Here is a 13,558-nt window from a genome sequence, read left to right as displayed (position 1 = left end):
TGGCATCAAAGACTTGAGTTAAAAATTAGCAAGTTTCCTGGGGTCTCTTATTGCAGGAGGAAAGGTGAAAAATCAGCTTAGCTGTTACAATGGGTAGGTCTGATAGAAAAACACAGCTGTTACTCCATTCTGAGGTGGAGGGGCAAGGGAGTTTGTTTTCCAAGGAATCTCAGTGATAATGTAGCTAAAATGCTTTTTAACATTCTGGTTGTTAGTCAGGGCTGTAACTGTGCAAGGTGACCTGGGAGAATGAGAGGGGTCCGGAGGGGTATTTTAGTGCACAGTGAAATGATAAAACAACTTCCAGAAATTCCCATCCATGTAGAATGGTGCTGTATCTGCTGTCCCCAGTGCCAGTAGCTCAGTGGAATCATCAGTGGCTGGGGACAATCTCCCTTCAGAAGCCCCCACACTTTGCTGCCCCCCCTGCCCATTGTGGACGTGCTCTGGAATGTGCAGCAGAGGGAATTTACCTCCAAAGGGAACGGGTGCACTCTCAGCAACCTCTGCCTTGGAGCTGTAGCTCCCACAGGAACTACAGCAACTCCCCCCACATCATTTTTCCCTCAGGCCTGATGTGTTTCACCCTCAGTGCCCTGGATGGGAACACAGAAATGCAAAGCAGCCCCTTGGTCCTTCCTGGGTAGCCACAACCTGAAACACCAGAACACGGAGCAGCTGAACAAGCCTGGCAGGAGCACTGCATTTCACCAAGAAACTGAGGAGCTGAGCATGGGAAACACAGAAGGAAAAGCACAACTAACACCAACATTCCCCTTGTGGAGAGCAGAGAAGGTAATGGCTTGCTTTCCTCTCTTAACAGGAAGAAAGGTGTCTACACCTGAAAGCTTCACCTTGTCAATCCAACCCAGGCTTTCTGTGACACAGCTGCAGCCTCAGCCACAGGGAAGGTGGCTGAGGGTGGATGTCCTGACAGAGCAGCAGCATTGTCATCATTAAACACATCCTGGATCTCAGAGATCATTTATAAATCTGTAGTGGTTAAGAAAAGGCTTTTGGAAGCAGAAGGTCCTGCTGAGCCTGCACACCCATATCAGAGTTTGTGTGACTAATCCTCTGTGTGGATTCACACTGTGTAAGCTAACAGGTCCATGAAGAGGGCTGGGATAAAGCATGTTGTTCTGCAGCTACTACTGGTACAATAGCACCTTGCAGGGATGCAAGGAAAAACAAAACCCTCCTGCTTTCCCTTCCTCTTATGTTATGTGCTGTGAGGAGCTGGAGTAGACCAAGGGATTCATTTCATGACAATGTAATTTATTTGTCATCAGATGTGCACTCCCAGGCAGGACATGTGAGACAGGACACATGGAAAATGCTGGCAAGTGCATGGAGGTGGCAGGAGAGGTCTGAACCTTGGTTCCTATTAATAGAGTTTATTTCAATTTTCAGATTATTTCTGTCCTAATGGTGCTGGTATCCCTCACATGAGGAGGTGAGGAATGGAACACAGCACCCCTTCAGGCTGTCAGGCTCCTGAAGTGATACCTGAACAGCCAGGTATCATTCCCCACTCAATGTCATCCTAATGAGCCTCTGTGATTGCTTTAAAACAGATGAGAACAAAGGGTCTGTCTGCTACACTCTGCACTTTACACACATGGGTTCTTCTCTAGTGCCAGAGAGTGCCTGGCATCCACAGGATCACACCTGCTCTGTGCTGCAGGTGGCCCAGGTGTGCTGCTGTCACCTGTGCAGTGTCTCCTGGCAGCAGCTGCCCTGCTGTGCTGTTCTACCTGTTCAGTGCTTCCCTGCATTCCTTGGGCTGGGATCCACAGAGCGCTGTCACTGCAGAATTAACTGTCCCAGTACATCAATAGGACATGATTCAGACAGGTAAAATGATGCCAAATACACCCAAATTGTACATCAGTTACTTCTTTAAAAGTGGCACTGGATTGAGCTTAATTTATCAGATGACTTGGCACTTTAACAGGAAGAGGCTGTGACGTTTCCCACTGCAAGCAGCATGTCCTGGATCAGATTGGAAGGAGTGGGAATGAGACACTGATCACGAGAGCTCCCAGCTGAGGACTGTATTTCACAGAGGTGGGGACAGCCAAGGCCTGCTCGTGTGAAGGCAGAACAGGTGGGTTTTATTTGTAGCAGGCCAGTAAAGCCGAGCATGCCTGCAGTGAGGTGAGGAGTCTCCCAGCCAGGGGCCTCCCCGGCTGCAGTGTTCCCCTGAGCCCTCCCCTGCTCCTCAGCTCTCCCCCATTGTCCAAGCACCCTTCCTCCTCCAGCTGAGGTTTAGGTGCTGTCTTCCAGCAGTGTGGGAAAAACCACTTCCCAGTCTCCTTGCAATGGTAAACAGCTTTTTGAGAAAGGATTTTCCTGCAGGAGCACCTCCAGTGATGTCCCAGGCGACTGCAGGGGCTCAGCCTCTCCCTGCTCAGGGCAGCTGAGCTCTAAGAGCCCTTTACTTTTCTCTCCTTTTTTGCTCTAGATGCCATTAAGGTGAAGAAAAGCCTGGGGCAGAGGTTCCTCAGGTAGACAGCCAGGCAGGGGGTCAGGCCAGCCACAAGCACTTCCTTCTTCTTCTGTCCCACTGCATTGAGAACCACCTGAGCCACCTCGGCCGCCGTCTGTCCCTCGGCCGTGGTCTTGTCCATAACTGCCAAGGGAAAGCTGAGTGAGCACCACCAGGAGCAGCAGATAAACCCCACCGAGTACCTTTCCTAGGAGTGCTCTAACTGCACATGGCTGCTTGCTCTGGCTTTCACTCCAGCTGTGTATGGCAGCACAGGCAGGTGATCCTCGTGGCTGGCCCTGAAGGCAATAGTTGCTGTCTGGAAAGGCTAAATTTTGGGGCTTGCTGTTCCTACCCTGCATCCAGAGTTGGTTTTTGATCCTTCAAAGCCAACCTGTGTCCCCAGCAGAGGCCATGTGTTGCAAACACACCTTATAACAACATGGAGATGCTTTAGAAAGGGCACTGAATGGTATCTCACCTCCATAGCGAGATCCATCTGCTGTGACAGCGTTGAGGGACAGGTTGGTCTGGATGTAGCCAGGGCTCACAACTGTCACTTCAATGTCATACTGCTCCACCTCTGCTCGCAGACAGTCAAAGAAGGCCTGGGTAGCGTGCTTAGAGGCAGCATCTGGAAAACAGGAAAAGGACTGTGCACCAAGGAGAGGAGCAGGGCTGAGGGAATCTTCACTTTCTGAATGGGATTTTCACTCCTCAGCAAGGGCTGTTCTCCAGCCTCTACGTTTGTTTTTGTTTAGTGAATGGCAGCAACAGGTAGTGGGAGTCAGAGGCAATTTAGGAAGACAAAATGTAAACTCAAGTTCAAAACTGGCTGGGATCCTGAGCTTAATATCACAGCCCTGCCAGAGCACTCCAGAGTGAGCCCAAGCTGCCTCCCACTCCTGATAAAGGAGACCCAAAGCCTTTGGAAGGCAGGGCTGGCTGCCCTGAACGTGCTGAGCACCAGGGACTTGCACAGCAGGTTCAGGGCTTGGCTGCACAAAGGGAACAGCAGATCACACAGGCAGGCACAGCAGGGAAGCGTGGCCTAGGGCAGGATTTTCCCCCATGAAATGGCTGAGTGACTCCTTTAGCTTGGTGACTGCCTGTGGCTCCACCACCACACCAGCAGCACCAGAGCCAGCTCAGCACAGGCTGCACACCCTGTCAGGATGCAGGCAAGGGCTGAGCTCCTGCTGCCACATCCACGTGGCTCTGATCCCTGTGAAGCGCCCTGGGAGCTCCTCAGAACACACTTCCTGCAGTGAGTGGACCCACATCACCTGCAAAACCCCATGGCTCAGACCTTCCAGGCTCTCCCCCACTCAGCATCGTTCCTGACCCACTGTATGCTATCATCACTCTACTTCTGGCGCTCACTTTCAGTGATTTACAAGTGTTTGTGTGTCATCATAGTTCATCCATCTTTTAAAGGGCTTTTTTTTTTTTCAGTAATCCCACCAATATTTCTTGTCATAACTGATTTAGCATGAAGAGTTTTCTGGATCAAGATTGTTTAGGCTTTTGTTCTGGCATTGTTTGTACTACAGCACTTCATAATTTATTAAAACCAAAAATTCCTGCTTTCTTAGAGGAGATCATGTAGACAAATGACGAGGACAAAATACCACAAAATTATGGAATTATAGTGACTCTCAAGATAGGACTATCAAGCTGTTTTCAAAACATATTCTCCATCCCTCAGAAACTTTAGGACAGGGCTAAGATTTTGTATTTAAGAGTGGCTGTCAGTGGTCTGTGACCCCATTAAGGGTGATGCACAGCTCTGCCTTTCCTCCACACAGCCAATTCCATGGAGAGCTAAATGTGGAAGCAGGAGCCAAGTATTTATTCAGCCTGGTGCCCCAAATATGTCTTTCCCATCTTCTGTGGAGGTACTTACATGCAGATCTGAAAGGAATGCTTATTTTGCCTTGCACGCTGCTGATGGCCACAATGTGGCCTTGTCTCCTCTTGATCATGGAGGGGAGAAGTGCTAGCAAAGGACAGAAAAGACCCATTCAGACAACAGTCCTGCCATTGCTGCTGTCAAGAATCAAAGCTTTCAGAGCACTCGGAGATGCTCAAGGGAATTACAGGATCCCTCCTCAGTGCAGGGGTTGGGACAGTGCTTGGGATGCCTCTGACTGAAGCCGTGTCTGCCTGGGAGGGTCACCTGTGAGGAGATTCCTTGTGCCAGAGGCTGTGTAAGGGCTGCTGTGGTGGCTCTGATCTCCCACACAGTGGGCAGCAGGATTTGCTTATCCTGCCACCAGAACATCTTCCCACTTCCTGCAGCTGACACGCTCCAGGCTGAGCTTTCTGTGTGACCAAACTTCCCAGGAAAGCTGCAGCTCCACTGGAACCCCCACCACCTTCTCCAGTGTTCTGTCAGTGCAGACAGGATAACTGGACCTCTTCCCAAGCCCCTGCCAGGCTAGAATCAGGAGATGGAACCAGGGATCATCTCCACTGGGGTATTTCCCACACAGTCATGCTCCCAGGCCTGCCCAGAACCCCAAACCTCCCTTCAGCCTGTGCTGTACCAGCTACAATGACAAACACAAATGAAGCTGTGCTCAGCTGTGCTGGTCTGCAGAGGCATCAGCCAAATCCTGTGGACCACAGGTACCTTTGGTGAGGGCTACAGGTCCAAAGTAATTTGTTTCCATCACTTTCTTATCCACATGCAGTCCTGTGTCCACGATGGTGCCTCGGAAGCTGATGCCAGCGTTGTTGATCAGGATGTCCACGTGCCCCAAGGCCTTGAGGATCTCCTCAGCTGCATTCACCACGGCCTTGGTGTCTGAGAGGTCAAACACCACGGTGTGAGGCTCGTGTGTCTGTGAACAAACTCAAGTTAGCAAAGTGCAGTTCAGTGCTGGGTGTGCCAGCTCGTGGTGGGATCCCCCAGCTCGGGCAGCACAGGAGCAGGGCCATCCAGACCCTGTTCCACATGGCAGGAATTCATGGCAGAAGCAGGCTGTGCTCATCTTTCTCTGCTCCTGTAGCCTGCTCCTTATCCCTGAGCCTAGGAGAGGGACAAGGGAGATCTTCCTCAAGTACTGAAGTTTCCTGTTGTCTTATTAAAGGAAATGCATCTGAAAAAGGCAAAACCTAACCCATGTGTTTTCTGCAGAAGCAAGCAGTACCTTTCTTAGCCACAGTCAGCAGGCATAGACATAAAAAGTAAAAGCAGAAATTAAGTGACTTTTCTAAGTGTATGAGGTGCAGATGAAAGGGGTCTGGACACTGCCCTCATGTGCTTTCACTTCCATTTCTAGCCAAGCTGGCTTCTTTTTGGGGTTTTTACAAGGAATGGCATGCCAGCTCAGTGTACTCCTGTATCAGCATCCATCCCTAACCAAAGAGCTGCATTCTTCCTATTGCTAAAGAGAACAGCCCACAGGCAATTCTGTGAGTTCTGTAAGAGCCCAAGCAGAAATCCAGGCCAGGTGAGCCCAGGGGCCTGTCCTGGTGCCACACTCACATTCTTGCGATGATTCTTCACAGCACAAAGCTCCTGCACCACTTCCTTCAGCTTCTCACTGTCCCTGCCACAGAGCACCAGCCTGGAGCCAGCTGCATGGAAAGCTTTGGCACATTCTGTGGAGAAGCAAGAAGAGAGAAAAGTAGGAATGTGCACACCAGCCACAGGACAGATCCACATCAGCCCTGGTGAGAGCTCCAAGTGCTGTTTGCTGCAGGGTCTGAGGTGGCTTTGTGGCTGCTGTGTGGTGGCCAGGCTGATTGACAGAGAGGTCACAGCCACTCCCACTCTCCTGGGACTGTGACAGACACACGAGGCAGCTGCTGTGCTCACACATACTGTGCTGGTTAGACACTTACTGTGCTGTTCACACATCCTTCCCCTCAGCTGGTCACATTTGCCTGTGCCTCTTCATTTTTGACTTTATGCCCTTCTTAAGAGGGACCACAGTTACCCTGTATGTGTCATCTAACACAGGTCTTAGCAGTTTCAGTGTTAATGAACACCTCCAGAGGTTCTGGGAGCCTGGGGTTTAATGCCTTCACCAAGGTGAAAAGCCTGGAGAAGGGATGCCAGGCTACTGTCCTCATAATTGCATGTTCCTGTCCCCTCTGGGAGCCAGAGGGACAAACTGCTTGTTTGCACAAGGGATGACAGTGGGTGGCAATGAACACAGAGTAATTAGAGGTGGTCTGGTGTATTAATAACTAGGAGTAAAGGGAGTTGTAGAAGATCTTGCAAATGAGTCAAAAAGGGAGGAAACTTTACAGTACAGTGGTGGAAGTCTCTACACCCCACAGCACAGACAGAGCTCCAGCTGGAAGGTCTCTCCTGGAATACTAATTTCCTCTCTTCTTGATGAGAAGTACAAGATCCTTTGCCACTCCCACTCTTTGGTTGAGGCAGGCAGAGAGAACCAGTTCATCTCCTTTGGCCAGTTCCTGAACACCCCTGTCCTTAGGGACAAATCTCATGCAAAGGCAGCATCAATTAAAGCTCTATTTGTTCTATAAATGTACTCATCCTAATGAAAGGCCTTGATAGCAGAGAGCACCTTGTCTTCTCTTCAAGCAGCTTTTAAAGCAATTATAGAAAGCAGAATTAGAGAATGTAGCCACTGAAGCAAAACATAAGTTTCATTTGGAAAAAAATGCTTCCTGGTGTTAATAATGCCAAGAGTTTGACTTCAGAGTGGATGGATTTGTACCATGAAAGGTACCTTAACTTGACAGTGAGGGACAAGGAGAAGGAGTGGAAAGTTTGGCAGAGCAGCTGGAAGTACATGAAGGCAGAACACAACTTCTGGGAGGTTTTAAAGAAACAATTTGGCTTCCTGGCTTTTTCAGGATTTAGGGAAAAGACCCCTGACAGCACAAGAACAGCATCTAATTCCTTGCTTCGATGAGCTCTAGTTTATACAAGATGATTTAAATTTTTTGTACCAAATGTTGAGACCCCCTTGCATATAACTCTACACTGGCTGTGGTTACAGCTCAGGTGGGAGCCACGTCTCTCAAAACTCAATCAACAGGAACTTTCAGCTCATTCCTGCTTTGTTCCAAGAGCTGCTGCTGCCACAGCCCCCCTGCCTGTGCTGCCCTCGGTGGCCTGTTTGGGTCCATACCTTTCCCCAGGCCAGAGGTGGCCCCTGTGATCACCACCACAGCCTCCTGCAGGTAGGTTCGCATCCGCACCCACTGCAGCAGCCGGAACAGCGCGAAGATGCCCAGGCTGCCGAAGAGCAGCGGGATGATGACGGTGCTGGTGAAATCCATCAGCTTCCCTTTCTCAGCTGTCTTCCTAGAGCCACAGGATGAAAGGAAAGACATCATTTCACCATGAGGAAAATGAGCAAAGGCCTCAAAATGACTTTGAAATTATTCTTCTTAACCCTGCCTTAGGCCACCAATAAACCACCAAGGTACCCCTGTATCTTCAGCAGATTTTCTCATCCCTTCCTTTAGGTTTTGGAAAGTTCACATCAGTACCCAATTTTAAGCACTGAAACAGTAATGTGAACATCCCAGCAGGACACTTGGCATTGCATCCTGTCAGCTGTCCCATCACAAACTTGGGTTCAGGGATGATGTTCTGCCCTAAATTCACCCTCTTGTGATGAAATTCCTCAGGGCTGGGATATTTCTCCACATTCTTCTGATTGTACAAAACTGTTCAGGTTTCCCTAGAACAGCCAGTACCAGAGTATCTACAAGCCAGAGATCAGTTACTGTGTGTTATCCCAGATGGATATAAGCCAGTCTGTCTTTTGGAGGCTCCAGGTTTTCTCTCTGAGGCAGTAATTTGCTTAACACACTGAAATCTCATCCTGGAATTGGATTCTGATACCAAGACATAGCCCTAATCTCCTTGCTAAGCCATTCCTTCAAGAGAGTAGTTTATGTGACAGCTTACTAAGGGCCAAAGAACAAGTGGGACTCCTGTGAAAAGGCCACTGATTTTTCCTCTGTATATCCCTGAGCTTTTATCAAAGCTTGGTGTAAGAGTAAAGTTAATTACAACCCCTTCCTGAAATCTTCAGGGTCACACATGAAGTCAGAACCAAACATCAGCGTATTCTCCCTTCCCTTCTTCTTTCTCACGCAGGCTGAGTTTGAACTCTTGCAGTCTGAACTGCAAGACAGGCCTTTACTGGGAAGATACTGGGAAATTCTGGGCACACTACTTGTGCTCCTTCAAACAAAAGGAGAGCATGAGAAGCAGAAAACAAGAGCTAACTACAAAGCTAAGGCAGAATTCAGTGTCACTGAGGGGATGGCAGAGGCTCTGCATGCCATGGAACAGAGCTAATGTGGAAAATGTCAGGCTCTTCCAGATATCCATCAGGGGCTTGGAGAGAATTCCTCAAATAGCTGCTCAGTGAACAGCTTGCTGACATAGTAGTGAACTGAATAAAATAACTATTCCTGGGGGTACAGCTGGAACACAATAAAATAACACATAAAGACAGCTCCAAATACACTTGGCAAGCTCTAAAAACGAAGCCACCAAGGTAGAACACAGCTCTCCTTGGGGTCCTTTGGAGCTTCCCATTCCCAAAGTGACTCCTGTGGGTCTCACGTCCTTCCTGGTGGGATCCAGTGTGGATAATGCAGGGAGACACCAGAGCAGCAGCTCCCCAGGGCACAGGGAGTGTGCCCAGAGTGGGAAAGCAGAAACCCTAAAGGAGGATTCAGCTCAGGCACTGCAGAGCATCTTATTCCTCCACCCCTGTGCTGGGAGAGTGTGTTTTGCACTGGTTTGCAGCCAGGGACTGGGACAGTTCAATGGATCTTCCCTGAAATAATTCCTGGGAAAAGATGTTTTGACACAAGGCCACTGGGTTTTCAGGCTGGATGAGAAGTTCTCCTGGCTGGTCCATGCTCAGCAGCTGCCTTCTTTATGACTCCCCTTTTTTTGCTCTCTCAAAAGTCTCTTGAGATTCACAGCACAAAGTGTGGGCAGGGACAACAGGTGCTGTGCTGACATTGGGCTTCCAGGACATTCTAGAATCAGAAAAAAATCCTCAGCCCACGTTCAGGCCCTTTCATTATTTCCCAAGTGGGAGCTGACAGCTGCACTGGCACTTCCTTCATGAGGCACTGGAAAAATCTGGCCCTGCTGTGGTTGCAGTGAAATGCAGGTGAAAAGGTAACTGAGAAGAGGGGCCTTTCCTGACACCTCTCCTAGCTAAGGCACACTGAGATCTGAAAAATATTTCTAATCTTTTATTGTATTTCTTTCCTTTTCCTCATGTTATACACAGGAACTGGGCAGATTGTCCATCTCTGCCTGAGGGCTGCAGCAAACCAAGAACCCAGGCAGGAGCAGCAGCCTGCTCTGGCAGCTTCCAGGCTGGAGCCTGAGCCACCAGGTAACAGCTCTGGGGAGGGGAAAGATGGGATGGGGAAGAGAAGGAGAGGAGCCAGAGAGACAAGCATTTGCCAACCAGAGATCTAAATCCCTTTACATATATATATATAAAATATATACATATATATATACACACATATATATAATACATATATATAATATTTTTCATATATAAATATATTATTATTAATATATCAGCATTAATATAATATTATTAATATATACTATACTATATTATTATATATGATTTAATAATGTATAATGTATTTTTCTAGGGGCATGCAGATGCAGTGCCCTTTTCCAAGGTGCTCAAATGTCCTCTTAAAAAATACCCCAAAACAAAGAAAATCTCAGTTCAGTCAGACTTGAGAGAGAGGACAACCCAGCTGAATAAATCATTTGGGACAGAAGAACTTCTGTAGCACTTCAGACCTACAGCAACAAGTTTTGCTTTGATTTCCTGACCTGCTTCCATCCCAACCCCAACTTTAGGTAAGAGTGAAGCAGCCAAGGCAGCCCAGAGCAGAAAATGCTGTGTCTCATTAAAAATGGGGGTGAGGGTGGGGAACACGTGGGGTCCACACCTCATCTGAGATGCACTCACCATCTCAGGCCTGCTGCTGTCACCTCTGTTCAGTGGTTTGGGTGTTCAGGCTGGGAAAACCCCTCTGTTTGTAACAGGTAATGTTTATTACACCAGGGTTTCAGCCTGGGAGAAGCCTCTGCTCATTAACTGCAAACCAAGTCCTGGAATTCCCAATTCTCCATCCCAAAGGGCAGGATTGGAACATGCAGGTCACCAGGGAGCAGAAAAAAGAACACTGATAATGTCAGCAAATGCAGGTGATAGGAAACTTTCTGAAGGCTTCCCATAGAATAAATCACAGTTATCCAATTAAAAATAAACCCAGAACTTTCCCCTTAAAACAAAACTGGGTGTTCTCCTATAAAAGCCAGGACAATGGTTTCTGAAGGAACAAGGATTAATGACCTTATTCATTAATAAGGTCAAGGATGCAAAGATGAGAGCAGATCCTAAAGAACCAAACCCCTGGAAGCTTCCCCAAACAAACTGGGAATAAAGCTGATTGTGCAGCTCCAGGCTCCCAGAATCACATTGTCCTTTAGGTGACAAGTGGCACCAGCTGGGAGGCTGCAACCCCAAACCCAGCGGCTGGGGGGATAAAGGGAAGGGGGGAAACCCCCTGGTTTTCCTAGGAAAAAAGCACAGCCCCTGTAGGATTGAGTGAGGGCTTTAGTGTGAAGAAAGCACAAGGTCCTACCTGAGAAAGGAAGGGGCTCACTTGCAGTGGCTCCGAGCTGGAGCTGCCTCGGTGCTGCCTCAGGACAGCCCCGAGTTAAATGTGGAACTGGCAGCGATCCAAGCAAGTGTCCAATGCCAGCTGAGCCCCGGCCGCCTCTAAAAACAAACACGGGGAACCAACACAGGATCTGACCTTTCCAGGGCACGGGGAATTTAACCCCACACTGAGAACACAGAGTGAACTCAAACTCGGGAAGCAGCAAAAACTCCTCAGGGGGAATGCAGCAGCTGGGCAGAGCTCCTCATTCCAAACAGGGAGCAGGAGAAGGAGAGCAACAACCCGGCTGCAATTCCCAAAGAAAGCTGGAATTCCCAAAGCCAGCCAGGCATTGCCTGAAGCATCAGCCTCTGCTGGAGCTCTGCAGTCCTTCAGTGCATCCTGCCTGACTTCTTCAACCCATGGTGCAGCAAAGAGGGAAAAAATATGTTTGCAGCGCCCAAAAACCAGCCTGGACTTGAGGAATTACCTGGAATCCCACCTGGTCTAGCGGAAGGTGCTGGCAGGGGTGGAATGAGGTGGGATTTAAGGTCCTTTCAACCCGGGCCAGCCTAGGAGTCTAAGAAATCGTTTCCTCGTTATCTTCCTGCCCCTTTCACTCGGGTACAAAGTGCAGTTCCAGTGTAATTCCACCCTCCCACGCGGAATTCCTCCGTGGGTGCTCGGGACAGGAACAAAGGTGGCCTGATCAGAAAACTGAAGCATTTCTTGTTCCAAAGAAAGCGTTTTGCGGACATTTACCAAATCAAGAGCCACCTAAACCTCCGTGAGGCCACGAGGGCCGGCTGTGTCCCTGATTTATCCATAATTGGCTTTTTAATGTCGGAATTCTGTCCCGGAGAGCGCCGGGCATCCCTGCGCGCCCCAGCGCCGCCTTCCCCCAAGCTCTTCCGCGCTCCCCTGAGCCCCGCAGCCCCCCGGCCCCTCTCGGCTGTCCCTTCCCGTCCCTCCCTGTCCCCTCCTGTCCCCTCCCGTCCCTCCCTGTCCCCTCTGTCCCCACCTGGCCGCCGCCGTCACCATGGCCACCGCCGGAAGTGGGCCCGAGCCGCTTCCGCCCGGACTCCGCTCCCCGTGACGCTAACCGGAAGTGGCTGTGGGAGAGCAGCTGCCCTCACCTGTCCTCCCGCCTATGCAGCCCGGCCGGGGAGCGGCGGTACCAACCAGGGGTTCCGCCCTCCCGCAGTTCCGCCGGGTGGGCATTGCCCTCAGTTCCAGAATCCCAAAATCCCGAAGGGCTCGGGCTGGAAGGGACTGTGGGGCGTGGGTTCAGCCTCCCTGCGCAGCAGGGCCGTCCCAGAGCCGGGCACAGGATTGCTTGGGAATATGGCCGGTGAGGGAGGGAAGGAGGCTCCGCAGGCGCTCTGCTCCCCCCTCAGAGCTCGGGCACTGTGCATCGGCACAGGACACTCCAAAATCCCACCCTGAGGGGGACATTGGCACAGGACACCCCAAAATCCCACCCTGAGGGTGACATTGGCACAGGACAGCCCAAAATCCCATCTTGAGGGTGACATTGGCACAGGACACCCCAAAATCCCCTCTGAGGGTGACATTGGCTCAGGACAGGACTGTGAGGAACAGCAGTAAATTCCTGTAGGAGAAAAGAGACCTTTCTGCAGAGCCTTTTTCAAATCCCTGATGGGGAAGCCCCAAATTTCTCTGATTTTCCAATAGCTCTGTGCAGAATGGGGCCTGGATGTGCAGCTCGAAATGCCCTGGCACTGATAAAGGCACAAACCTGGCCCCAGTGATCCCAAAAGTGCAAATGTGTCAGGAGGGAAAAACACAGGAAAAGTCCTTAGTGAAGGGACATTTACAGAGCAATCAGAAATACTGAAATGTTTCCAAGGGTATTTAATCCCAGGTGTCTTTCTCTGAGATAAAGGACAGCTTTTTGCAGCAGTTCTTTGAAAGATGGTTATATCATCCATTTTTATGGTAACTTTTTTTCTGCTCCTCTCTTCTAAAAGGGAAAACACTGGAATTAATTCAAAGTTTCAGTGCTGGTTCATCGTTAGTAAGGGATCAATATTTCAGGAAAAAAGATAAGAAAATAATTCAAAATCTTCCTAAAAATGACTGTCTGAAAGGAAGGATGATAATGCACTTTTTTGACCTCAGGGACAATATGTAATGAAATGAAAGAATCAATAATTTTATTTACACAAATTAAATTGAAAAATAAAACCCAGAAGAAGGTAGTTTGTGTCATGGCAGCCTTACTGGGAGCTGTAGTTGGTTCAGTCTCCTGAAAAGCAGAGCTGGAAAAAGCCATTTCAGTCCTTCTTCCCCACCCAGTGGGGCAGCAAGAGCTGGAGCCTCCTGCACAGCCCAGCAGTGACCTGAGAGCTGTGCCCAGGCTGCTCTGCTCATTTCCCTGGC

The 13,558-nt window shown here is 49.5% G+C and overlaps 1 protein-coding gene across 4 annotated transcripts; it reads right to left on the bottom strand.

Moving 5' to 3' along the window:
- Positions 1 to 1,308: 1,308 nt before the first annotated feature.
- DHRS7B (dehydrogenase/reductase 7B) lies at positions 1,309 to 12,246 on the bottom strand. Of its 4 annotated transcripts, none has more exons than XM_084216509.1 (8): positions 12,177 to 12,193; positions 11,646 to 11,735; positions 7,609 to 7,784; positions 5,985 to 6,100; positions 5,127 to 5,337; positions 4,398 to 4,490; positions 2,973 to 3,125; positions 1,309 to 2,635 (listed from the first exon to the last, which is right to left on the bottom strand). In XM_084216509.1, exons 3-8 carry the CDS (start codon positions 7,757 to 7,759, stop codon positions 2,430 to 2,432), a joined length of 930 nt encoding a protein of 309 aa, XP_084072635.1. In that variant the 5' UTR covers positions 7,760 to 7,784; positions 11,646 to 11,735; positions 12,177 to 12,193; the 3' UTR covers positions 1,309 to 2,429. The 4 variants fall into 4 exon arrangements, with proteins under 4 accessions (XP_084072635.1, XP_084072633.1, XP_084072632.1 ...); XM_084216507.1 differs by lacking the exon at positions 12,177 to 12,193 and adding an exon at positions 11,138 to 11,274 and having other exon boundaries at positions 11,646 to 12,048; XM_084216506.1 differs by lacking the exon at positions 11,646 to 11,735 and having other exon boundaries at positions 12,177 to 12,246.
- Positions 12,247 to 13,558: the final 1,312 nt, after the last annotated feature.

Source organism: Fringilla coelebs (genome assembly GCF_963513975.1).
Source record: "Fringilla coelebs genome assembly, chromosome: 16".
Lineage (NCBI taxonomy): Eukaryota > Metazoa > Chordata > Aves > Passeriformes > Fringillidae > Fringilla > Fringilla coelebs.
This window is presented reverse-complemented; position numbering and strand designations above follow the sequence as displayed.

Bases quoted from the DNA above. Each gene is read 5' to 3' on its own strand.
- DHRS7B (XM_084216506.1), bottom strand. From the start codon at position 12,196: ATGGTGACGGCGGCGGCCAG. The intron at 4,491-5,126 runs GTACCTGTGGTC...GTCCTTTGCTAG, and splicing joins ACCTGTAGCCCTCACCAAAG to CACTTCTCCCCTCCATGATC. The intron at 3,126-4,397 runs GTAAGTACCTCC...CCTGTTTTCCAG, and splicing joins CATTCCTTTCAGATCTGCAT to ATGCTGCCTCTAAGCACGCT.